We start from the raw sequence: 26,808 nt of genomic DNA, 5'->3' as shown, positions 1-26,808 counted from the left end.
ACTCTCAGATCTTGCGGATTTCCAGACAGCAGGCTTTCAGGAAAATAGAGTTTTCCAGTGAGTTGAGAGTTTGTCACGATAAGCACGCTTACTTTTCCCTCCCCAAATCTTCCCAAATGGATCATGCAATTTCTACCTTCTATCAGCAGATTCTGAGCACACTTTTACCCATTTCTGATGACACAGGGTCATTGTGAATGTCAGTTATCTTGCTGGGCCATCAGGGATGACTGGGGGACCACCAGAGGAGTGGGAACCCCTTGCTCCCACACTAAATTGCCACAACTGTGGTCCTTTGTGAAATCTTTCTTGCATCTCTTCCTCACTGTTCTTTCCTTTCCTTGATGTCCACTGTCACTTCTTGTTGCTGTCATGGGGTCTTCCTGTAATGACACTTCTCCCTGTCCTCATCTCCTGCTTCAGATCTGGAAACTGGATAACCAACCAATTGTTCTGGGGCTGAGTGTAAAATTGATGGCCTATAGGTTTATCCTGTGAATGAAGAGTTGGTAAATGGGTCTTGTGGCTAGTTAGACACTACTTTTGTTTCCCTTTCCTGATATTTTGCTGAGTTGAAGGTTGCCAAATTCCAGATTGGCTAGCGGTCCCTGTACCAGAAAAACTGGGAAAGTGGTCAAGCCTGCTGGAGCCCACCATCTTTTCTTGCACTCCTAGTTTTCCTCCTCTCTTGGCTTCTGTTTCCACTTGGTTCCTGCTCCCCACCAAAAAAATAAAGCAGATGTTTGCTTATATTCTGTCCTGTCTGGGAGAAAGGAACTTGGAGTCACTCACTCTAAGATTTATTCCTGCCTGGGAAATTGCCATTTTAAAAAACGTCTAAAGACAAAGGAATCCATGTCTACTGGTATACTTCCAGGCACCTGGGAATTCTGGGAATTCATGGGGAGGGGAAGTGGGAGCATTGGATCAAGGGTTAGGGACTGGGTGTTCCTTCGGTGAAGAGACTGGGTTAGTGGAGGTGTTGTGGATACCCTGAAGCTCTGGGATGTGCCCTGCAGGGTCCAACTGCCTCATGTAATGGGGAGCGTGCGTCTGCAGCGGCTTGCTGGCTACGTCATCGTGCGGCATCAGTCAGCCTTCACGCTGGCCTGGGACGGTGCCTCAGCTGTCTACATCAAGATGAGTCCAGAGTTCCTGGGCTGGACCCATGGGCTGTGTGGGAACAACAATGCTGACCCCCAGGATGATCTGGTGACCAGCTATGGTGAGGCGCAGACAGGTGGCCTCTGAGAGGTGTTAGTGGGGATTGGGGGACAGGTCAGGCTGGGAGGAGTTGGAGGGGACTTGGAACAGAGCCCTGGGGTCATGGTCATGGTATTAAAGACCCCGTGGAAGCCCAAGGGCCCCTTCCTAACAAACGTGTGTCCTTGGGCATGTTCTTAAACTACTGTCAACCTCAGGTTCCTCATCTGCAAAAATAGTCATAATAAGAATTCCCACTAGGGTTGTGTAGGTATCTAATGGACACTTTGCAGGTGGGATTGACCCTGCAACGTGGGGGATGGGGTGGGTAGGCAGGGAGCAGAGGGCTAGAGACAGCCAGGGAGAGAATTGGCCCAGCTAAAGACACCTATGGAGGAGTGGTAGGAAGTGAGTGAAGCGTTCAGGGCCAAATCATGGTGGCTCTGGCCAGAAGGGTCGTGACCCCTTTTGAACACCTACACCATACTAAACACTTTACATGCATCATCTCAAGTAGTCCTTGCATCCATCTCACTGGGGGATTATGTTCCCTATGGCAAATATGAGGCTCAGAGACACACAGGAACTTGTTCAGGCTAACACACCAGTTCTCTTTCCAGTGCGTGGTGCTGCATCCCCTGAGTTTGGAGCCATAGGGAGCTACTACAGGTTCCTGAGCATTCTTGGCTATTACTACCAAATAGCTTTTTCAGGAGAATGGCTCAGTTGGGAAAGCCTGATTGGGATGGGAGCTCAGGAGACCGGATTCTTCAAAACTCCTTACCCATCCCTTGGGATCTGGTTTCCCTTAGAGCCTTCTGTCCCTCCTGTACACCTAACCCCATCGCTGCCCCACCATGATGTCAGTTCCCTCCTCCAGGGAAGCTGACTGACGACGTGGTTGAGTTTGTGCACAGCTGGCAGGAGCAGGCCCCTAACCAGCCTCCAGGGCCCACAACCTCCTCCCTGCCTCGCCCACCGTGCCTGCAGCAGAACCCAGGAACCATGCAGGTCTGGAGCTTGGGGAAAGACTCCACCACCCTAGAGCCTGACGTGCTCTCCAATTCTTCAAAAGCCACTGGCTGTGGGACCTGACTGGCTGGTGCCCTTGGCCCTATCCCTCTCTTCACTGCCCTCCTCTCCCTTTTTCTCCAGTTCGAGTTGGGGTTCTCTGTGGGGCTGTGTGTGGCTTTGCCAGCCCCCAGCCCTGGCTCCTGGTCCCTTGCTCTAGGGCGTGTATGAGCAGTGTGAGGCTCTACTGCGGCCCCCGTTTGATGCCTGCCATGCCTATGTCAGCCCTCTGCCCTTCACAGCCAGTTGTACCAGTGATCTCTGCCAGTGAGTAGGGGTGGTGTGGGCTATGGGGAACCCTCTTGTATTGGGGTGAGTGCTCAGCACATGGGCCACCAAGCTGGGTGATCCCAGACACTGCCAGATCTGCTTCCCAAGGCTCTGAAATTCTTATCTGCCTAAGTGGGACAGAGTCACCCCGTTCAACTGAAGCCTGGAAATGGGGCCAGACCGCATTAGGATCACACAACAAGTTAGTGGCAATGCTGGGACTAGAATCCAGGATTTGTGGCTCAAGTCTAGGCATCTGTTCACCTAGATGCCTTCCTGGGCAGCCTTTCCGAGTTGGGTGGAGAGGAGAGGTGCCCTGAAGCCCTGGCAGTCTCTATGGGATGGTGGCGGGCTGGTGGCACTTTGGGTTTTGTTCCAGTGAGACCGTTGGTTTCTCTGCACAGATCAATAGGCGATGAAGCCACCTGGTGCCGGGCACTTGCAGAGTATGCCCGGGCGTGTGCCCAGGCAGGGCGGCCCCTGCAGGGCTGGAGGACCCAGCTCCGGCAATGCAGTAGGTGCAGCCCAGTAGTGGGGCAGGGAGGGCTTCAGGCTGTGGGTGGCATTCTCAGGCCTCAGCTCAATGTCTTGTCCTGCTCAGAATCACAGTTGTCAGAACTCTCAGCCCCAAGATTTTATTACCATGTGACAGATGAAAAAACTGAGGCTCAGAGTGGGAGGGACTAGCCTGGGTGATTCTCAGAGCCTCCCCTTGTAATTCCTTCTCCTTGTCAACTTCCTGGGCACCCAGTGCTCCCTCTGGGACTAGGGAGTCATGAAAATCAAAGCCCTGCCTCCCATCCCCACCACACAGCCTTGGGTAGGAGCTGGGTCCTGGCAGAGCTGGGGCCAGTAACTGACAAACCATGGACTCCCTCCTTCCCAAGCTGTGCACTGCAAGGAGAAGGCCTTTACCTACAATGAGTGCATCGCCTGCTGCCCTGCCTCCTGCCAGCCCCGGGCATCCTGTGTGGACAGTGAGATCGCCTGTGTGGATGGCTGCTATTGCCCCAATGGTATGCTAGGGGCAGACGTAGGTGCCTGGCACCATCTTTCTGGCCTGGCATAGATGGGCATCAAACAGGAGTTCAGAAGATGCCTGTTTGTGGAAGAAAGGAAGGAAAGGAGGGAGGGAGGAAGGGAGGAAGGAAGAAAGGGAAGAAGGAAGGAAGGAAGGAAGGAAGGAAGGAAGGAAGGAAGGAAGGAAGGAAGGAAGGNNNNGAAGGAAGGAAGGAAGGAAGGAAGGAAGGAAGGAAGGAAGGAAGGAAGGAAGGGAGAGAGGGAGGGAGGGAGGAAGGAAGGAAGGAAGGGAGAGAGGGAGGGAGGGAGGAAGGAAGGAAGAAAAAGAAGGAAGGAAGGAAAGGAAAGGGAAGGGAAGAGGGGAGCAAACAACAAATGAATAAATGATTTAAGGGAAGTGAGGGTGGGGACAGAACTGCAGCCTCTTGAGAGATTCGTCAAGACATTTGATTTCATAGGGATATTTAAATTAATCAGAACTGCGCTTCTTAAGGTGTGTATGAGAACAGGTCATTGGTTTATATATACATATACATTGGTTTAAGCATTGGTCTATATATGGGGACTGTATCTGTTTTTCAGTATATAAATTTGCAGCACATCTACAGTGTGCAACTCACTTGGCTAGGAGGATGGTTGAGATAAAAAATATAAAGATAAAAGCATTGACTTTGGGAACCAGAATCTGGTTTCAGAGAGATGACACTCATATAACCAGTCTAGGGTATGATGTGGTGAAGGCCAGCTCAGGGGTTCAGACAAGAAGAATTACAGGAATTCAGAATGGGGAGAGGTTGTCAGGGAAGTCATTCCTGGAGGAGGTGGTGCCTGGTACCTAAGCTGTTTTCGATGTGGTGACAGGCTTTTGAGAGGTGGTAAAGAGAAGCTTGTGTGCAGGTTGGGAATGGGGTTGTGGGCAGTTCTCTGAGCAAAGGTCTAGAGGTGGGATTCTTTCATCAGGTGCTCACTTCTGGCCTGAGCCAAGGATTTATGGAGGAGAAAGTTTGGAAGTGGGTTCGGAGATGAAAGAAGTTAGACAAGGGGATCTTTATTGCAGGCCCTGGGGAGCCACAAATGGTTTGTGAACAGGGGCAGAGGTGAGTTAATTGGCCCTCTGCTGTCACTCTAGGGCTCATCTTCGAGGATGGGGGCTGCGTGGCACCAGCTGAGTGTCCCTGTGAGTTTCATGGGACTCTGTACCCACCTGGCTCTGTGGTGAAGGAAGACTGCAATGCTTGGTCTGTGTCTGCTGCTGGGAAGTGGGATGTGGGGCATGGCCACTGACGCTTTCCACGAGGGCTGCCCATCTGGGGTCTAGGAGTGCTAATGGCTGGCGTCAGGGCACTCACTCAGTACCTTTGAGTCCCAGGGGAATCTCGTGAGATCCAATCCATGGGGGAAATCTCTACCACCCATTTTAGAGATGGGAAGACTGAGGGCTGTGGGCCCTGCAGTTTCCCAGCATCTAGCCCAGGCCTCGAGGGGTGACCTTTTGCCTCCACGGTCTCTGTGTTTTAGCACATGCACCGCAGGCAAGTGGGAGTGCAGCACAGCTGTCTGCCCAGGTATGTCTGACCCCCACCTTGTACTAGACTCCCTTCCACCAGTCTGGTTTTGGGCAAGGAATCTCTGGGGGCCAGACTTGCTGTGGGTGGGGGTGTCACTCAGTTTCATTGGCTAAGCCCGGGCCCCTGTTTCCTCAGAATCACTTTGCCTAATTAAGGTCTGGCTCCAGCCCCTGCCAGGAAGGGTTTTCCAGAAGGAGAAGGCTTTTCCATGGGTTCCGTATATCTAAGGACCTTCCTGAGCTAGGAGGACTTGGACTAAGGCTGGTCCTCAAGGCCAGGCCCTGGTCTCCCCTCCGAGGGAGATCCCCAGGGCAGGGCTGTGCCTGTCTTCAGAGAGTTCTCTGGGAACAGGCCTGCGTCTCCCACTGCCCAGGGCTCTCAGAGGCCAGGCCTCATTCCTTACACTGCTCTTATTCTGGAGGGCGGGGTGCTGTGTCCTCCTCATGCTTGGAGCTTGCAGGGCAGAGTTCCCCTGGGGCAGCTCCCGTGGGTCAATGGTCTTTCTTTACCTCTCAGCTGAGTGCTCAGTGACTGGTGACATTCACTTCACAACCTTTGACGGCCGCCGGTACACGTTCCCCGCCACGTGTCAGTACATCCTGGCCAAGAGCCGCTCTTCGGGCACCTTCACCGTGACATTGCAGAACGCCCCATGTGGCCTGGTAAGAGCTGGGGTTCCCCAGGCCCGATCCACCCAGCTACTCCTGCCTACTGCCCCCGAGAGAGACTGGGACTTAGGACAGGGCTCAGGTCTTCCCACGGCCCATACCTTCTGCCTCTTCTCTCTGGGAAGAAGACTGGGTTCCAGCCCAAGCACCTCTGCTGACTGAGTCACTTCCCTTTCCCGGGCCTCAGTGGGTTTTTGGCTTTTGTTTTAGGATTTTACTACCTAAATATATATATTATATTCATGTGTATATATATGTACATATGAAAGTGTAACACTGGCACTACTTTTAAATCAATTAATTTATGAAACAAATCTCTTGTAGAATACCTGCTGGCATTGAAACAGTAAGTGGAGCTTGCAGTGAGCCGAGATCACACCACTGCACTCCAGCCTGGGCAACAGAGTGAGACTCCGTCTCAAACAACAACAACAACAACAAAACACACACACACACACACAAAGAAATGTAACGGTTATCTACAAAAAGTTAGTTTTGGTGGTTGGTTTCCTTCCATACTTTACGTGTCTTCACACACAAAGAAAATTAATTTTCAAACATTTTACATTCCACAATTTTTAAAAAAGTACACCATTTTGCACTGCTATGGTCTTTATAAAGGACTTGACTTAAAATTTCAAATAAAAAAGAATGAAGTTTCTAGGATAACTCTGTGTCTTTAAAGAGCACCCTTATACCGAACAATTTGAACTGGCATGCAGGCAATTGCTTTTGTTGTTGCACACTTGTATTAGGAAAATTACACCCATTTTACAAAAAAAAAAAAAATCCCAAAATATTTACTGAAATAAGCTCAAAACAATGTTAGAAAGACCAGTGTGAATGGCACACAAAAATCTCTTCCTTATAAATTATTAACTGGAATTTCTGATCATGGAGTGGACCTCAGTGTTTTTTTAAAAAAAATCTCTAAAATTGGTTTAATTCAACTTTTATCTTCTCTGCTTCGTTGGATTGCATCTTCAACATTTGTCCCTCTCTTCCTTCCTTCCTTGCTTCTTTCCTTCCATCCTTTTGTCCTTCCTTCTGCAAACATTGAATACCTATTTGCGCCAGAAGCTGAGCTGGGTCTTGGAGACTGGGATGAATTAGACATGGCTCCACCTCCCTGGGCCCTATAGTTTGGTGAGCAAGGCAGGCAAGTGAACTGTTGTAACTGGGCTATAGCCAGCTGTGAGAACATGGAGGGCACAGGGTGGATCTCCACGGGGGAACTCCTTGTTGTTGTTGTTTTACTTGGGCACTGGGTGACAGAGGTGTGAAGTGGATCCAGAAGGGCTTCCTGGAGGACATGACTCATGAGCTGTGTCAGTCACCTGTGAACATAACTGAGAAAATGGCCAACGTGCAAGTCTGGGGTAGATGGGGGTTTGTTTGTCTCTCAGCAGAGACTCCGTTGTCCCTGGGCTGATCATGCTCAGCCAACCCTGGAAGCCCCAGTCTGGGCTGTGCCCAAGCTCCTCCCTGTGCATCACAGCAGGAGCTCACACCCACAGCCAGGGCAGCTGCCCCACAGTCCTGCCTCCCTACTGGCCTTGCTCCAGCCCCTAGCACTGAGGACCCTGAATGTGAGCAGGCATCAGCTGAAGGTGTCACTCCATGGCCCTGGGGACACAGACTGAACTGGATGAGGCAGAGGACTGGGCTTTCTTCTCCTTTTGGCCTGAGTGTCCCCCTCCCTTCCTTCTGCTAGAGAATGGCCCGGCCCTGGCTTGGCTGCTCTCTGAGTCAGGAGGCTGCTCTTCCTCAAAAGTGGGTTCATTCCCATCACATCCTGAGGGTGGCATAAGACAAGACAGGACACACAGGCACAGCCCAGCGGCTCCTTCCCACTCACAGAATCCTGGGGGCTATTGGGCCTCAGGGTCCCTTACTCAGTATCCCCTTCTTTTTTTTTTGAAGACAAGATCTCACTCTGTTACCCAGGCTGGAATGCAGTGGCGCAATCTCAGCTCACTGCAGCCTCAACCTCCTAGACTGTGTCCCTTCCCACCTCAGCCTCCCAAGTAGTTGGTACCACAGGCACATACCACCACGCCTGGCTAGTTTTTGTTTGTTTGTTTTTTTGGTAGAGTTGGAGCTTCATCATGTGGCCCAGACTCGTCTCGAACTCCTGGGCTCATGGGATTCACTTGCTTCAGCCTCCCAGTGTTGGGGTTATAGATGTGAGCCACCACGCCTGGCCATCAGCCCTTCTCTCTACCAGGTCTCTGATAGGTGGTGGGCCAGCCTTGGCCTGAGGCAACCCTCTTCTTTGTGGGACAGTGCCTCTTGATAGCAGGTTCTTTTTACCTTGGGCCAGCTCTCCTCCTTGTGACTTCACCCATGTGATGGGCCCATGGAGGGCCAGCCCTGTGCCAGCTCTGTGCTGGGCATGGTGAGGTTACGCAGAGTAATCAGACCCTGATCCTATCTCCAGGCTCTTGTGGTCTGTAGGGAGTTTTTAGACAGCTTCCATATAAGCTACAACACGATCAGTGCCGTCACAGGGGAGCTTTATGGAAGGAACAGTCCTGCAGGTCAGAAAAAAGGATCAGAAAAAACCTCACGATAGAAGTGGCATTTGGGCTGAGGGACCTAAAAAGTGAGCCTAAAAATATTCATAGAAATCAGTATGCCTGGGTAAGGAGAGGGAGGGCACTCCAAGGGTTGATTAGATTATATGAGAAAAACAACGAGGTTGGAATATTCCAGGATCCATTAAAGCAGATGCAGAAGGACTTGGCAACTGACTGACTGTGTCTGGTGAAGTGGGGAGTGTGTGGGAGAGAAGTTAAAGATGAAGCTATGACTGCAGTCTTGGGTGACCAGCATGGAGTGGCGCGGGGACATTCACAGAGAGGATGATAATGACAATGATAAAGTATTTACACAGTGCCTTGAACTTTGACTAATTACTTTGCAAACAACATGTAATTTAAGTCTTAACATACCCCATGTTGTAGTTATCATTCTCCCCATTTTAAATATAATGAGACAGGTTGACAGAGGCTTGGGGCATTTCCGAGAATCCACAGCCAGCAGGAGGCAGAGCTGAGCCTGACCTAGGGTTGGAAGTTATCACAGCGTCTTAACACATCCACCCCAGAATCTATGCAGTGTTTGCAGTCCTCAAAGGGTTTTTTAAAGTAGACTTTATGTTTTAAAACATCTTTAGCTTTACAGAAATATTGCCAAGATAGTACCTAGAGTTCCTGTCTATCCTACAACCAGTTTCCCTTGACATCCTACATTAGTAGGGTACATTTGTTACAAATAATGAAACGATGTTAATAGATTACCATTAGCCAAACTGCATACCTTATTTAGATTTCTATAGTTTTTTACCTAATGTCGTTTTTCTGATCCAGGGTACCAGGTTACATATAGTCATCATGTCTCCTTAGGCCCTTCATAGATGTTACAGTTCCTCAGATTTCCCTTGCTTATGATCATCTTGAAAGCTTGAAGAATGCTGGTCAGGTGTTTTGGAGAATGGCCCTCTATTGGAATTTGTCTGATTTTTTTTTCTCATGGTTAGACTGGGGTTATGGTTTTTTGGGAGGAAGATCACAGAGGTAAAGTGCCATGTTCATCACATCTTATCCATGGTATGTACGATCAACACGGTTTATCACTGTTGATTATGACCTTGATCATCTGGTGTAGGTAGTATTTTTCAGGTTTCTCCACTGTAAACTTATTCCTTTTTCCCCCTTTCCATACTGTTCTCTTTGGAAGGAAGTCACTATGGGCAGCCCACACTTACAGAGTGGGAAGTTATGCTCCCCCTCCTTGAAGACAGAGAATCTACATACATTGTTTAGAACTTTTCTGCCAGGGAGATTTGTCTCTTTTCTCCCATTTACTTATTTATATCAGCATAGACTTATGGCTATTTATTTTATACTTTGAGTTATAATCCACTACACCTTTATGTTCTTACTTGAATTGTTCCAGCTTTGGGCACTGGGAGATCATTCAGTTGACTCCTGTGTCCCTTTGACATACCTTCATCATTGTGTGTGTATATGCTGGTGGTGGTGGAGCTTGAGTGTGTGTGTGTGTGCATTCACATCTTTACTTTCTGGGCCTATTAGATGCACCAGGCCTATCATGTATAGTTCCCGTCCCAGTCCTAGTATCATCCATTTCTCCAAAAATATTACTAGGCTCTCCTGGTTCCTTTTATTGGACAATGGTATTAGAATTAAGATCTGGGTATGAGATGTGCTCATTGCTACTGGGGTATGACTTCTTTTAAGCCTTCTTAGCTGACAGAGAAAGGAAATATCCTCATTATCTGTGGGGGACTGGTTCTAGCACCCCACTCCCCACAGATACCAAAATCCACAGATGCTCAAATCCCTTATGTAACATGGTATATAGTATTTGCATATAACCTATGCTAATCCTCCTGTATACTTTAAATCATCTCTAGATTACTTATAATACCTAATACAATGTAAATGCTAATATAAATAGTTGTTATGCTATATTTTTCGGGAATAATGGTAAGAAAAGTCTGTACATGTTCAGTACAGACGTGAACATCCATATTTTTTTCCAAATATTTTCAATCCGTGGTTGATTGAATCCATGGATGCAGAACCCCTGGATATGGACAGCTGACTGTATATGCATAACCATGTTTATCTTTGTATATACCCATAACTATAAATATTTCTCTATATAACCATCTGCATCTATATGTGCTAAACATGACTTCATACTGATCATCCAATTCTAATCCATTCCACATGGATCATTCTAGCTTCCTCCTCTTGCTTATCTGTAAATACTCACACTAACAGTAAGAAACCTGGCCTTCACCATACACCATCCATTTACCTAATTGTTCCAGTATACATGTATATTCCTATTATTAATGTATATCTCTATTGGAAATAACTGTATCAACTAAAGTACAGTTTTCGTGCACAGTTTCTTTTGCCTTTAGTCTTATAAATTCCACTTATTTACAAAGTTACTTATGTCAACACCTTTCCTCCCACTCTTTTCACTGAGTTTTGTTTCATACATTTGTAATACAGTTAGATTATTTTGTTGTCGTCTACATTTCATGCTGGGATCCCCTCCTACATGGTTGTGAGAATTTGCCTACAGCAAGTTTCACTCTTAGTAAAGTTCTGTGGGCTTTTGCAGGTAAATGCAACCTCCAAAATATTTTATGCACATTTAAAAATCTGTACCCAACTGGGTAGGATTGGGTACAACCAAGTGTTGTTGTATCTCTATTTTGCAGAGGAGAGAACTGAGATCTGGAGAATTTAAGTGACTTCTTTAAGGTCTCATAGCTTTCAGTTACATTAGGATTTGAACCTGAAACTTTTGACTAAAAGGTGTGGGCTTTATTCCCACACAGGTGACATGTCCAGAGGGGACTAGAGGATGAGTGGGTTGAACAAAGAAGATGATGTTTTAGACACAATGATTTTGAACTGTTTCAGGGATTTCCTGTCCTCCTGGGCAGGAACTCAGAAGGATGCTTGTGGCTTGTTGCACAATGTCTTTCTTTAAAGTTTCAAGCCCTGATCGTTCTGTCACTTCACTGTGTCACTCTCCTGGTTCACTTTCTCTGGTTGGCTGTTGGACTTAAGATAAAGTCTAAAAATATTTCAAGGCTCTGCCTAAGCTGGCCTTTACCTACCTCTTGAACCTTTTTGAAAATTATTTTTATTTTTTATTTTTGTAGAGACAGGGTCTCTCTATGTTGAGCACGCTGGTCTTGAACTCCTGGGCTCGAGCCATCCTCCCGCCTCAGCCTCCCAAAGGGCTGGAGTTATAGGGGTGAACCACTGTGCCCAGCCTTTAACCTTATCTTAAACCACTTTGCCTGATGGGTTCTGGTCCCTTTGGTCTTCTTTATGCCCTTGAATGCATTAAACGACTTCCCATAACAGAGTTTTCGTATAAGTTGTTCCTTTTGCCTGGATGTCTCCTTCCTCCTCTTCTCTCTTTGCCCAGCTAGCTTCCATGCATCCTTCAGATTTCAACTCAAATGTCACCGTTTTATGAGCCTTGGTATTCTAATCTGCAAAATGGGGATGTTAGTAATACTTTCTTAATCAGATTGTTATGAGAGTTCAGCAAGTGAATATATATAAACAGATTTGAACAGCACCTGCACATACTAATTCCATATGAAAGTTAATTGTTGGTTGTAATATCCTAATAATATTGTGGCATTATTATGGCTTTTATTATTATGATAATTTTATGTTATTATCATTCCCTAGGAAGGCCTTTCCTACCTCTGCAGACTAAGTCTGGTTCAGTCATATGCTTTTCTAACACTCTACACCTGCTTATAGCACTGATCACAATTATAATTGAATAATCAACTTTGTAATTACTTATTTAATGTCTGTGTGCCATACAGTATGTAATTTCCATGAGGACAGAAACTTAGTCTTATCACTGAATCCATAAAGTCTGATACAGTATGACTTGCACATATTTGGTGCTCAGTTAAGTGTTTAAATGAATGATTGTGTGGATGTTTTCCTGTGGAGGGAGGTATAAAAGGGGCCCAATGTGTGGCCATTTTAGAGATAGAGAACCTGAGGCCAGAGAATATTACCTCATTTCCTGCCTGCCTGTCAGTGGAATGCAGGATGTGACACATGAAATGAATTATAAAAATATCCATAAAGCGATGAAATTAAAGTTCTGGGTTGTGATGAGGTGGGGGAGGCCAGTGTTTCTCAGGCTGGACTCTGGGCCATCTGGGTTCCATCTCTGCTCTGTGTCTTCAGATAACCTGAGAGTTGACTATCATTTTTATTAGTGTTATCACATTCTGCCACTAACCTTCTCCAACCTGAGCCTCTGCCTGCTCATTCCCAGACGAGGGCATTTGGTTGGATGATCCCTGATATCCCTGGGGCTCTGTCTGTCATTCTGAGGAAACTGTCTCTCAAGCTGGGCTGGGGTCTCTGTCCCTAGAGGGCTCTGTTGTATCCAGCAGGATGGTCAGACCAATACTGCCCCATTGACCTTTCTATCTCTCCAGAACCAAGATGGAGCCTGTGTCCAGTCAGTGTCAGTGATTCTGCACCAGGACCCTCGGAGGCAGGTGACCCTGACCCAGGCAGGGGATATCCTTCTGTTTGACCAGTACAAGATCATCCCGCCATACACAGATGGTACAGTTTGGGGTAGACAACAGACCTAGTTGGGAACTGAGGGTTTGGACCTTTCTTCCCAGGCTCCGCTGGCTAAAAGGACTGCTACACTGGCAAAAACTCATATTCTAGTACTGGGTAGATCAGGATAGGGGACACTTTGGTTGCAAAAATGTGGACTCCAAAAATGTGTCTTTCTCCCACCTCAACAGGACAGTGGGCTTCCTAGTAGTATGATGGCTTCTCCTAACATGAGCATATGCGTGGGTGTTTCCCATCCTGACTCTCATAATTTGTTTATTAACTACTTGTTATACTGTCTGATTCCACAAGGAATTTATGTGTAGCTCATAAGAAACGCATGTAACAAAAATGGCAAAACGATTAAGAAATAAAAACCTAGCACCAGAAAGAAAGAAAACAACAGGGGCTCAAGGTTGGGAGGAGTGGGGATGCACTGGGTGTCAACAGGCTGCAGAAATAAATATAAACCATAAAGGGTATAAAATGTTCTACAATAAAATCTAAAATTTGTTACACTTGAATCTAAAATTGTATCATAAGCTTCCATAATAAAACTGTGTTGTAGCCACTGTGAAGAGAATGGGTAGTTACAGAATCCTCCTTCTGCTAGAGGAGGAAACGTGTACCAGTTCCTTCGTGGGAGCAAAGCTTTAATTGGCACTTGATGCTAAAAAAAATTTCTCAGCCCAGGCTGCCATGGGAAGTTATCTCTGGGTCCTGATTTCATCACTGAACAGGGTTTCCTCAAGCCTCCCCAAACTAGCTTCATGGCAGGCATGGCTTCAGTGGGGGCGAAGACTGGGCCAGGTGTGGGAGTCTGAGCGCGCCAGGCAGGTGGTGGTGGTGGGCGGGGTGTGTACTGGCTGCCCTCCCACTCTCCCCTTTCGGATTTTGTGCCCAGACGCCTTTGAGATCCGTAGGCTGTCCTCCGTGTTCCTGCGGGTGAGGACGAATGTGGGCGTGCGGGTCCTCTACGACCGTGAAGGACTCCGACTGTACCTGCAGGTGGACCAGCGATGGGTGGAGGACACCGTGGGCCTCTGCGGCACCTTCAATGGCAACACGCAGGACGACTTCCTGTACGTAGCCCTGCCATGGAACCGGAAGAAGAGGGGAAATGGGCCCCTTAGCGCTGGGTATCTAGAGGCACTGCTTAAATGTCTCTCCCATGGGCCTTCATTGTGCCCAGCATGCACCATTAGTTATTTATTTCTCTACATTTACATTTAAGTATGTTTCTTTAAAGCAGCGGTTTACAGTCCTCTATGTGTGGAATCACCTCAGGAGCTTGTTAAAACACTGATTCCTGAGTCCTGCTCGTCAAGATTTCGGGTGGACTCAGGAATCCTATTTTTGATAAGCACCCCTAAGATTCCAGTATGGGAGATCTATAGGCCATACCTTGAGGAATGCTGTTTTAGAATGAGGTCTTAAAACCGAGTACCTCGGATGGACTTTGATTTGGCTCATGGTTTTGTTTGTTTTAATTGAGGTTGACACCACCTTTAGATGAGCGTAAGCCCCTAGTGAGCCAAGGACACTAACATTCCCACTTTCTAACCCACCAGGCAAGTATAACCCATATACCTTTCCTACCTGGTACTTGAAGGCTCTTGAGTTTGCACCCCGTGAGCCTCCCAATATTCAGGGAAAGGCTGTTTACTGTGAGCTGACATATTTGGGCACAGACATAGGTTAGGAACTTGGGAAGTTTCCTCGAAAGGAGAACAAAGGGTTGATTTTAAAGGCTGGAGTTTCTAGCCAGTCCTTCGAGTTACATGTATTAGGGGATGCAGAAGAAACAGGGGAGGCATTCTTTAGCCAAAAAAAGAGAATTCAGATTTGCTGTGAAGAACAAGAACAAAATAAAGCTCAGAGCTTTTCAATGCATATACATTTAAAACTGTGGCATTCTTACTGTGCTTTGCCTGGTAGGGCTGATGTTAGGGTAGCTGGCCAAATAGCAGGAGGAGACCCTGGTTTAGTGTGTAAGCTGTTTGCCACTTTCCTAAATGTGACTTCTGGGTAAGAATATTGCCCTACCTAATATGGGTGCACTCATTGCCCCGGAACAATATATGGGCATGGTGGGTGCCAGACAGAACCTGAGCCCCATAGAGACCATGACCTCCCTCCACTCAACACCTACACCTGGGTTTGGTGACTCTTGGAGACTTGTGATGTCTAGGAAACATGCTCCTCCCCCTTCCTCCCTTCACTGTCCCTTGTATGATAATTTCCTACTGAGAGAGCCGAAGGGCGAGCCAAGGAGTTTTCAGGAACTGCCCATGGAGAAGGGGGGAGGAAAAAAGTCTTACCCCAATGGGGTTTGATACTCTTCATGATGTCCCTGTTTCTTTTTCTGACCTGAAGAGCTGGGGGTGGGGAATGAAGCCATATTCATTCCCCGCCCCAAGTGTATGGTCCTAGCCCAATTTGAGCCCTTTTGGGGCCTGTTAAATGTTGTGTGTGTGTGTGTGCGCGCCGTGTGCACGTGCATGTGCATGTGTACATCCATAACTCTATGTGTTTGAATGTGGCTGTGTGTGGATCACCTTGGCTATATGCATGTCTGGCATATATTTGTGCTCTGTGTGTGTGTGTTGAGAGTGTGTGCATATACATGTTATGTATTTGGATGAATACATGTGCTCCTCTGAGGGTGTGTATATGGATGTGTAGATTATGACTATGTGTGTGTATATGAGCAAGTAGGTGCTGACCTGGATCTATGCTATTTGTGCCCCTCGGTTCACATGGGCAAGTGTGTGAATATGGCTATGTCATGGCTGCAGGTCTCCAGTGGGTGTACCTGAGAGCACCCCACAACTTTTTGGCAATTCCTGGAAAACGCTTTCTGCTTGCTCCCCGCTGATCCCTGGCTCCCCACTGGACCCCTGTGATGTGCACCTGCAAGCCGGTGAGTCGGTGGAGGAAGAGGAAAGGCATGAGTGAGTGGGCTGGGGAGGACTGCTTTAAGAGAGATGAAAAGGGAACTCCAGACGGGAGGGTGCCGGCCAAATTTGTAGGAGTGATAAGAAAAGGAGGAGCAGCAGGGAGGGGAAAGGAGAGACAGTGAGGGCCAGGCAGGCAGGAAGCCTCATATTCTTCCACTATCAGATAAACACACACACCTTTATACTGGCTTCTCCATCTCAGGGCAAAAGCAGAAGTCGGCCCGTGGCCCCACCAGGCCCCACCCTTTTTGCCCATGCCCCCCCATCTCTCCTTTCTCACCTCCTACTCCCACTGCCCTCTGCCATGCCCCAGCTGCCCTGGCCTCCTTCTTGTTCTTTCTACAGTCAGGACTGCTCTTCTCTCTGGGCCTGTGCACTTGCAGTTGCCTCTCCTGGAATGTTCTTTCTGTAGACACACACATGCCTCAGTTCCTCACTTCTTTCAGATTTGTGCTCAAACCTCACCCCCACACTGAGGCCTTCCTGACTGCCTGAATTCAAATTGCAGTTGCCTCTCCTGCCTCGCCTCACACTCCCCATGCTGCTTCTTAGCTTTCTCTCCCTCCTTAGCTTCTTCACCTTTGAAGTTTCTGTATGAATTTTTTAGTGACTGTCTCCTTTGACCAGAATGTAAGCTCCAGGAATTTTTGTCAAGCCGCATATTTACACTCAGGTGTACTAAACCACACCCATGCTTTCCCAGCCAGCTGTACACTGAAGTAGCTGCCTGCATCCATACTGCACGTGCACACACACACACACACACACACACACTCCCCTGAGCCCTGGGGAGAGAGAGAGGCTAAATCCTGGGACACCAGGTAGACCGACCCCTGACCGCCTGGCTCCTATTCCTCCTGCCCCAGCCTCCTACTCAGTGCAGGCCTGCAGCGTGCTCACAGGAGAGCTGTTTGCGCCCTGCTCTGCGTTCCTGAGCCCAGTGCCCTACTTTGAGCAGTGCCGCAGGGACGCCTGCCGCTGCGGGCAGCCCTGCCTGTGTGCCACGCTGGCCCACTACGCCCACCTGTGCCGGCGCCACGGGCTCCCCGTTGACTTCCGCGCCCGCCTGCCAGCCTGTGGTGAGTGCCCCACCCATGTGAGACTGGCCTGGAGGAGCCAGAGCTCCAGACTTGAGTGTCCCCTGCCCCCGAAACTCTCCACTGGGATGCCCTCCAGTCTCCTCCAGCCTGACGGCACCCAGAGCCTGCTTCTCCTCCTGCGCCCTCTGTCTCTGCCAATGGCCCCCATCCCCTCCATCACTGAGGCATAACACCTGTGACCTGTGACTCAAGACTGCGTCTGTCACCCCTACTTCCAGTCCATCTCAAGTCCTGTCAGTCCTGCTAATCCCAAATTCACCCACTTGTCACCACCTCCACCACTCTGGTCAGAGCCACCTTGCACTGCACCTTTTGAAAGACCACTGGCTGTTGCCCTGGGGTTTGAGTACACACACGACTTCAGTGTAATGAGCCAGCCCCTACCTGTCCCTACCCTGACTCTGGGCTATGCTCCTTCCCATGTCTTCGTCACCTCTGTGCCCCCAGCTCTAGCACAAAGCCTGACTCTCAGTAAGCTTTTAGCAAATGTTTGTTGAATAAACGAAAAAGGCACTGTACTGGGAGTCAGGAGGCCTGAGTTCTGTTCTAGCCCTGCAGGTGACTTGCGGTGTGTCCCCGGGCAGAGCCCTGATTCTCTCTGAACCAAAGTTTCCCCAGAAGGGATTGGACAGGCCCACTGGTTCTTAACCCTGGCTGCATATTAGAGTTACCACAGGAACTTTCAAAAGATTCACACATTTGGGCCACATGGAGTATCAATGAAGACAACATATCTGGCAGTGGGGCCCAGGCATCAGCATCTTCAGAAGCTCCCCAGGTGGCTTTGATGTGCAGCCTGGGTTGAGAACAGCTGAACTTGATGGTCTCAGTGGATCTACTGGATCCCACAGAGTGTAGGAGACTCTGGGAGGAGCGGGACGGTGGCCACACAAGGAGAGGGCAGTCCTGAGTCTTGGGACAAAGGGAGCAAAACAGGCTGCTAGAGGGAGCACGGTTGACTTCCACAACCTGTGTGTGACACAGCCAGGGGAGTGAGGGGGTGGGAGCGTGTGTGTGTGTCCACACACCTGGGCTCGTGCGTGTGTCTATGCGTGAGTTACAGGGGTGGGTGCAGGGCCTTAGCGGGTGGTAATCTCCACCCCTTCCCCAATATCACTACCTCAGAGGAATGCCTTTTGGAGAAAAGAACCTGCCAGTGGTCTTCCAGGCTGAACTTTGTAGAAGGGCCCACCCGCTGCTTTGCCATTCCAGCGTATTGGTAGGCAGTGGGACTCTGGAGTCAGATCTGGGTTCAGAGCCCGCCTCTGACCTTGACCTGCTGTGTGACCTCAGACAAATGTCTTAACTTCTCTGGATCTCCATTCTCCTCATCAGAATGACAGCCCCACTCCACACAACTGTGGGGATGAGGGAGACAAAGCATGTCTCTCTCCCCCCACTGCAGCATTGTCCTGTGAGGCCACCAAGGAGTATAGCCCCTGCGTGGCCCTTTGTGGACAAACCTGCCAGGACCTGGCCAGCCCTGAGGCCTGTGGGGTTGATGGTGGCGATGACCTGAGCAGGGACGAGTGTGTGGAGGGCTGTGCTTGCCCACCGGACACCTATCTGGACACCCAGGCTGACCTCTGTGTCCCCCGGTGAGTGGGCCAGCTTGACCTCTGAGTTGGGTGGGCAGGTGAGGCTGGGGGACTCCAGGGCATCTGAGACTGGGGAACCTGGCTGGGCTTCTCGTGTCCCTGCTTTCCCTCACGGTTGCAGGCCAGACCTTGGTGGGTAAGGTGGTTGGGCTGCCTTCTTGGGGCCTGCCTCCCAGATCTCTCCTCAGCCTTGGCCTTTGGGCCATTCTAGCAGCTTCGTCACAAGACACAACAACCCCACAGAGCCCAAGGGCCCTCTCTCTCCTCATTCCCCTCTCCTTCCACAGAATCTATTTACTTTCCGGTATGTTCCAGACATTTCTAGGACTTGGGAATTCAGCAATGAACCAAGCAGAGTTCAGCCCTCATGGAGCTCACATTCTAGGGTTGCAAGACAGACACATAAATGAACAGACACTTAATGGACAGGTGGCAACAAGAGGTGTTGAGCCAAGTAAGGCAGAGTAAGAGCAGGGAGTCCCGTTCCTGGTGTGTTAATTGAGGTAGGCCTGGAAGCAAAGCCTTTCTGTTGAGGTGAGGTCTGAGCAGAGACCTGAGAGAGTGAGGAAGGGGGCTCCAGGAAGAGGGGGTGGCCCAAGGCTCAGCTTGTTCTCAGTGTGGCTGGAGGGCAGAGCAGGAGGAGGATAGTGGGAGGCAGCAACCCCATATCATCCTGGGGTGACTGGCAAGGTCCTTGGTCCCCTCCAGGCCTCTGTTTCTCCATCTGTAAAATGATACATATTCAATTGGTGGTCTTCAAATGGTGGCAGGGCTGGAGAGAGGCCCCTTTAGGGTAAATAGGAATCACTCATAGGCCTTCCCAAACTACAGAATCCTCCCTTGAGATCCAGACATGTCCCTGGCGGCTCTCACCCCTTGATGTTGAGTGTTGCCAACAAAGGGGGTCTGTGTGGCTTACGTAGGGAGAGGGAGGTGGTTGTTGAGCAGCACTGGAGCTGGGGAGTTCCGGCGTCCCGTCCGTGACTCACTGCCGTGCTCCAAGACCTGCACATGCCTGTAATCGGCAGGTTCTGTGGGAGCTGTGTGAGGAGGAAACAGCCTTTGCCCTTAGATGACCTGCACAAAAGAAGCAAGACAGCATAAGAATCCCTACCTCATTGAATCGCTGCAAAGAATCAATGAGATAATATATGCGGAGGGCCTGGCTGGGTGTCCCTGGCCAGAGGTCAATGTACTTAACAACCAGTACAGCACTGAGCAACTGGAATAGATGCTGGGCGTGAGTAACCAGGACACCTGCGCCAGGAGGCAGCACCAGCTGAATATCTGCCCCGTTCCTGACATGGCTTGGGCTCAGGAGCTGTGCTCCTGTTCTTACTGCCCCTCCCTTCCTCAGTCCAAATGAGGCTGACTGCAGGAGTGTCTGGAGACCAGTGACTGTCCTTGTCAAAGCTTGAATCTGGGACCCATCCGTGACCTCTATCCCTGGTGCCAGACTGGCTTTTCCGCTCGCTGGAGATGTGTCACATGTCACTGTAGATACCATTACTTTTCCCTGTGTCCTTATGCCCCTGGTTGGCTGAAGGTGGGGTCCCTGTCCTTGGCAGTCCCTGCCCCAGCTCCTGAGCCTGCTCACCTTGCTTCGCTCCCATTTTTTTATAGGAACCAGTGCTCCTGCCACTTCCAGGGAGTGGACTATTCCCCCGGAGACAGTGACATCCCATCCCTGGGCCATTGGTGAGCTCCGTAGGTAGCAGTCTTCTTGTCCTCTCTTTAAAGGGAGGCTGCTGACTAAAGACAGTGCAGCTGAGTCTGTGAAGGGACACCCAGCCCTGCTCTGTGCAGGGAGGGGGAAGTGAGTGAGGATGTCTGTCTGAACTCTGCAGTGACCCGAGTGCAGTGACATGGGGTGTCTGGATCCTGCAGTGACTCAGTCAGCTAACCCCAGGGCCTCTCTCTCTCTCTGCAGCCACTGCAAAGATGGAGTCATGAGCTGTGATAGCAGAGCCCCAGGTAAGGGTGGCTGGAGGGGTGAGGCCCTTCTGGGGGCTCCACATGGTGAAAGAGAGTGGGGAGTGGAGCACTGATCAGGCTGTCGCGAGCCCACTCCAGGTTTCGCCCTACACTGGGACTTCTGTATTCCTTGCCCTCTTGGCAAAGACTCCAGTTTGGCGCGTGGCACCTGAAACCCTGTCCCAGCCTCAGCCCAACCCTAGTGGCTGTCCCTGCTGCTTGCAGAGGAGAGGCAGAGACTTTGTCTTCCTTCAGGGCAACCACCTGGGGCAACCACGTTGAGTATCTGGGCAGTTTCTTGACTTCCTTTGGGTCCCAATTTTCTCTGTCTGAGCTGTCATGTATCTACTGAGGTGGACTCTGCCCAGGACAGTGCTGGGTGTGGGGTCACAGAGGTGGGCAGGACAGCCTGGGCTTTTGAGACTCTCCTAGGCAACAGAGATAGGGATGGGGTGGAACAGTCGGGGGTCAACCTTTGAGAGGCTGGGAGGTGGGGTAGGGCCTGGGGGCTGGAGCATTCAGGGAGGGCTTCCTGGGATAGAGGAAGGGATCGGAGAATAATCATACAGTAGGTGGTTAGGAACAGGGCCTCCGGAATCATCCAGCCTGGGTCCACATCTTCCCCAGCACTCACTTACTGTACAGCCTGGGCAACCCACTTTACTTCTCTGGGCCTTCATTTCCTCTTTGGCATATAACCTGGATTCCTGCATCCTCCCCGTGTTTTGTGCATAATCCTGGAAGCGCTTTTCCTTTGGTCACTTCTGGCTTTGGATTTCTGGCTCTTTGGAACTTTTATCTCACCTCCTGTGCCTATGCCTTTCTCTCTGGTTCATCCCAGTCTGGGCATGGAACTCAGCTCCGTTTTATTAATTTTCATAAAAAAGATCACTCACACAGTATGAATGTGCAGGGCAGATCTTACTGACGGCTCAGGGAGAGAGGGTGCGTTCATGTCACAGAAATAGTGGTAAAAGGACTGTGACTGTCTTTGTCATTCAGAGTCCTCTGGCCCCCCTGCCAGACTGGTCATCCTCTTTCTAGCCCCTCTCCTTGTCCCTCTGGGGCACTTCTCACTTTATGATGACTTTGGGGAGGAGGAGAAGTGGCCTCACTCCTTTATTTGGAAAAATGGGAGACGATACTACTTCCTAGAGTTGTTGCAGGATTCAATATAATGATGCAGGGGAAGCGCCTGGAGCAACCTGGTATGGGGGATGTGCAGCGATGGGTCCTGGGGACCGTGGTCCCATTGTGTGACAGACAGCACAGATCCATCCCTCCCTCTGTGAGGCGTACCTGGGAAACCAAGCAATGTCCAGCAGCAGCCAGGGCGGGAGGAGGCTTCTGAGCCCATCTTTCCCTTCATCCTCCCGCTGCTGTCCCTGTAGCCCAGAAGCCCATACAGAGGCCCCAGGGCCTCCGCTCCCATCTTCTTCTCTTCCAGCTGCTGCCTGCCCAGCAGGCCAGGTCTTCGTGAACTGCAGCGACCTGCACACAGACCTGGAGCTGAGCAGGGAGAGGACGTGTGAGCAGCAGCTGCTGAACCTGAGCGTGTCAGCCCGTGGCCCCTGCCTCTCGGGCTGCGCCTGTCCCCATGGGTAGGTACCCATGGTGTCGTGGGCCCGCAACTCTGAAGGCTGGCAGAACCAAGGGTCACAGGGTGGAGTAGGGGCAGGGAAAATTTCACATGGCCTTGTAGGAAGGCACTGGCCCGGGCTGGCCAGCCACAGCCATAATGGCCAGAGAGGAGTCTGGGAAAGAAGAGGGGCTGGTGATCCAGCCTGGAGTGTGACCTGGAGGAGAGAGCCCTGGCCGCTCATCTGTGAAATGGAACCATCATCACGCCTGCCACCGTAACAGGCTGCTGTGAGGAATCAATGAGCTCATTCAGTGGAAGCACTGAGTGGGGTATCTGGCACGCTGGGTGCTGCAGTGGGTTGGAGACCACTGGAGAGGAAACCCAGGTTCAGCTCTCAACTTCTTCCTCTGCACAGTTGTGATCAGAGACCTCAGGAGGAGGGTGGTGCCCCTAAAATACTCAAAAAAGAAGACCCCACCCAGAGAAAACTGTCTCATTCCCAGGTCCCCAAAACCCTGCCATTAAAGCTGTGAGAGCTGCATGAGTCAGGCTCTGTGGGCATGCCTTGCGTGGGCTGTGTACACTGAGGTGGCCCAGGGCCTGCACCCAGCTCTGCCCATTCTCATTCCCAGGTCTGGGCTGAGAAGACAGCTGGCACCTCATCCCATGCCTCGGCAACACCAGACTGTGCCCTTCAGCCTATGCAGAGATTAGTGGCCTGGGAGTTGTGGCCCAGGCCTGGCAGCCAAGGAAAATGAGATGGAGGTCAGGGCTTCTAGGGTAGGAAGGGAAGGGGACAGTCAGTTGGAGTTTTACTGCTTCTAAGACACTTTGATGTTACTCCTTCAGTCTCAGAGCATCCATGATAAAGAGGTAGGGAGGATCATGATTCCCATTTTGCAGATGAAGAAATTGAGGCCAGGGGAAGGGTTTAGGGAAGTGGTGCTCAAATAACCACGACTCAAACCCAAATCTCCTTACTCCAAGCCCAGTCGCTGGCCCAGAGCACATGAGGTCCAGGATCTGGTCCCCTACGCAGAGATCTTAATGTGGGTTGTGAGCCTGCCCCTTTCAGGCAAGAGTGCCTGAAAGAGAACCTGCAAGCGACCCTAGGCCAAACCACCTGCTGCCACTTGGGCCGCAGAGTGGCATGTGAGGAGTATCTTTGTCACTGAAGGCCCCTTGTGACACCATCCTGTGTGCACAGCCTGCCTCTCAGCCTGAGGTCAGGAAAAGCCAGGGTGTCTGCGGTCAGGAACCGAGGGTCACTCACTGCCAAGAGTGGTGGCAAGGCCACAGAGGCACAGTGGAAGGGGGGCCGGAATGGAGACTGGGAGACCAGACTCTGGGCTCAGTTTGGCCGATGACCCATTGTGTGCTGTATCAAAGGCTCTCTAAGGAGCTTACACACATGCCTCAGGGGCTTATCAAGGTGAAATTGGTACAGTCTCAATTTGTAAGGGAAGGGCAGGCATTTCCTACCATCCTGGAGCATCCTCTTGCTGGGATAGGGCTCCCAAAGATGCCCAACCATCCTTAACAATCCCTACCCAGGACCCTTGGTAACCATGATCACCTCTGTGTATGAGAGTTCCGACTGTCCGGCCGCCATGCCCTTCTCCATAATGTATCTAAGAATCTCCAAAGAACGGTCTGTGGCTGTCTGTGCACCTCTATATTTCTTTGCATCTGGGGTCTGAGCCAAGGGCCCTGGGGCCACTAGGCAGTGAGGCACAATGAGCACAGACTCTGGAGTCAGGCTTGAACCCTGGCTCTACCACTTCCTGACTGAGTTAATTAATTACCCTGAATCTCAGTTCCTTCATTTGTAAAATGGCACAGAGTAAACACTATGTGAGCAGATAGCATTGTTTCTTCTCATCTGGATCCCATGCATTTGCAAATAACCTCCCTGAGGGGTACCTGGAGTGAGAAGGTCCCCTACAAGGTAAAGAGAGGGTACTTTGCAAATTGAAGGCTCCTTGAGGACCGAGGCCAAAGCCTTGAGTCCTTGCATGCTCTTCCCCATTATGGGCACACAGCAGGTGCTCAGAGATGCAGACAGGTCTGCTAAGGGCAAGGAGGGAGTAATGGGTGGTGGGCAACAGGCCGCTGTGAGGAATCAATGAGCTCACTCAGTGGAAGCACTGATTGGGGTATCTGGCACGCTGGGCGCTGCAGTGGGTTGGAGACCACTGGAGAGGAAACCCAGGTTCACTTCCTGAGGGAAGACCCCTCAGGGAGTGGCTGGAGACAGGGCTTGGGGCTGAAGGAGGAAGGCAGTGAGCCAGCCCTTCACTGGTATCTGATGCAATTATGGGGGAGAGAGGGGCAAGAGACCAATATGTATTGTGTTTCTACTAGGTGATAGGCAGTGTGCCCAGGCCTGTAAGATTCTCATAATGACCTTCGGTGGAAGCTGTCATTATTCCTGTTTTAAGCTTAAAAAAAAAGAGGCTTAGAAAGGTTACAGGGGCTTCAGGTAAAACGTAGTGAATTAAGCACGTGCTTTTTTTCTTTCCTGCTTCCTCCCACAACCACAGTGAAATGATAATGGGGTTAAAAGGTATAAATCCCAAGGGACAAAGAGAGAAGAGTGGAGAGGTCAGTAGTTTTTGAAGAAGGAATGTGGGTGGATGTGTAGAAACTGGCCTTCCAGAGGGGAAGGCCAAGGAGAAACAAATTGTACATGCATTTTGCAAAATAGTTTGGCAGTTTCTTATATAAACATGAATCTACCAGAGCACCCAGCAGTTCACCCTGAAGTGTTCATCCAAGAGCAATAAATAGAAGGGAGCGTGGGGGGAGGGAGACAGGAGGTTGGGTTGCAAGTCTGTGCAAGGAGGAGTTCAGCCTCCAGATCCCCTACTGCTTCCACTGGGGTCACACCACTACCCCAGCCCCATCCAGCAGGAGAAAGGAGAGTATCAAGAGAAACCAAATCAGAGACTTTGGTCTTGGAGGCACCAGGAGGGGTGAGATGCATCGTGGAAACAGGGAGATTCAGTGAAAACAAGTGGAATCCCAGCAAATGGAGACTTTTGCCTCCCAGCCCAGAGATGAAAGAGATTTCTTCTCTTGAAAATTGGCTGGGCCAATAGAACGACACAACAGAAACTGACATTTTGGGGATTTCTCAACAAAATGGTGGGTCCTCCTTAAATAAGGAGCCTCCAGTCAGCTTTTGGTGCCTCACTCTTTTTTTTTTTTTTTTTTAGGAAGTGATGCATAATTTATATACAGTAAATTACACGGATCCTAAGTACACCGTGTGTTAGGCTTTGACAAATTGATACCTGCTTATAACCCACACTCCTGTGAAGATATAGAACATTTCTGTCACTCAGAAAATTCCCTAATGTTGGTGCCCTATATATTCCCTAATGTAGAATATATAATGTTTATCTCTTCTAGATACAAGACTTTTGTCAGTCCTTTCCAGCCAGTTCCGCCCCCACCAGCATTGCTCTGCTTCACATCAGCATAGACAGGTTCTGCCTGTTCTAGAACTTCATGTAAATAGAATCATACACTATATACCCATTTGGGCCTGGCTTCTTTTCCTTAACTCTTGAGGTTGATATACATTGTTGCATCTATCAGTACTGTGTTCTTTTTTCTATTCCAGTAGTATTCCATTATATGGATACACAATTATTTATCTGCAAAGGCTTTATATATAATAAAATGTACCTATTTTTAGTGTATGGTTTGATGAATTTTGACATCTATGTATATATCATCACAATTAAGATATATAACATTTCTATCACCAACAAAGTTTCCCTCATACTCCTTTGTAGTCAATCCTACCCCTGTTAGTGCTAGGCAGACACTGGCTTTTTGTCACATACAGTAGTTATTTCTGTTCTAGAACTTTATGTAAAAAGATCCACATATATACAAACACACACACATACACACTCACAAACTTTTTTGGATCTGGATTCTTTAGCTCAGCAATAAAGTTTTCAAGATTCAAAAAAGAAAACAATTATTTATCTGCTCAAACATTGTTGGACATTTGGATTGTTTTCAGTTTGGGACTATTTTGACTAAGGTTGCTATTTATTTCCTTTGGATGAACATTTCAGGGTGGAAATGCTGGGTCCTAGGATAGATTCATATTTATATAAGAAACTGTCAAGCTGTTTTTCAAAGTGATTGGACAATTTTACACTTCCAGTGTGAGAATCTGACTGTTCCACATCCTCTTCCAGTGTTTGAGAATCTGACTGTTCCACATCCTCTTCCAGTGTATGAGAATCTGACTGTTCCACATCCTCTTCCAGTGTATGAGAATCTGACTGTTCCACATCCTCTTCCAGTGTTTGAGAATCTGACTGTTCCACATCCTCTTCCAGTGTATGAGAATCTGACTGTTCCACATCCTCTTCCAGTGTTTGCGAATCCGGCTGTTCCACATCCTCTTCCAGTATATGAGAATCTGGCTGTTCCACATCCTCACTAACACTTGGTGTTTTCAGTCTTCTCCATTTTTGTTATTTCAGCAAGTACATGGTCCTACCTCATTATGGCTTTGATTTGTATTTCCCTAATGACTATGAGTACTTTTTCATATGCTTATTGGCCATTTGTGTATCTTTCTTTGTGAAGTGTCTGTT

At 49.4% G+C, this 26,808-nt stretch overlaps 1 protein-coding gene across 2 annotated transcripts in view; it reads left to right on the top strand.

Moving 5' to 3' along the window:
- The window catches only part of OTOG (otogelin), a 101,051-nt gene that overhangs the window by 10,175 nt on the left and 64,068 nt on the right, over positions 1 to 26,808 (top strand). For both annotated transcript variants that reach the window (XM_025357311.1, XM_025357309.1), the window contains 16 exons: positions 1,020 to 1,225; positions 2,084 to 2,214; positions 2,435 to 2,541; positions 2,949 to 3,058; positions 3,432 to 3,560; positions 4,694 to 4,802; positions 5,083 to 5,129; positions 5,649 to 5,794; positions 12,837 to 12,969; positions 13,874 to 14,051; positions 15,768 to 15,892; positions 16,796 to 17,008; positions 18,435 to 18,627; positions 20,251 to 20,325; positions 20,558 to 20,601; positions 22,049 to 22,202. In XM_025357311.1, coding sequence (XP_025213096.1) covers positions 1,020 to 1,225; positions 2,084 to 2,214; positions 2,435 to 2,541; positions 2,949 to 3,058; positions 3,432 to 3,560; positions 4,694 to 4,802; positions 5,083 to 5,129; positions 5,649 to 5,794; positions 12,837 to 12,969; positions 13,874 to 14,051; positions 15,768 to 15,892; positions 16,796 to 17,008; positions 18,435 to 18,627; positions 20,251 to 20,325; positions 20,558 to 20,601; positions 22,049 to 22,202 — 2,100 coding nt within the window. The remainder of the gene's footprint in view (positions 1 to 1,019; positions 1,226 to 2,083; positions 2,215 to 2,434; positions 2,542 to 2,948; positions 3,059 to 3,431; positions 3,561 to 4,693; positions 4,803 to 5,082; positions 5,130 to 5,648; positions 5,795 to 12,836; positions 12,970 to 13,873; positions 14,052 to 15,767; positions 15,893 to 16,795; positions 17,009 to 18,434; positions 18,628 to 20,250; positions 20,326 to 20,557; positions 20,602 to 22,048; positions 22,203 to 26,808) is intronic.

Source organism: Theropithecus gelada, chromosome 14 (genome assembly GCF_003255815.1).
Source record: "Theropithecus gelada isolate Dixy chromosome 14, Tgel_1.0, whole genome shotgun sequence".
NCBI classification, from domain to species: Eukaryota; Metazoa; Chordata; class Mammalia; order Primates; family Cercopithecidae; genus Theropithecus; species Theropithecus gelada.
The sequence above is the reverse complement of the archived record's forward strand: the minus strand, read 5'-3'. Positions and strand labels throughout refer to the sequence as shown.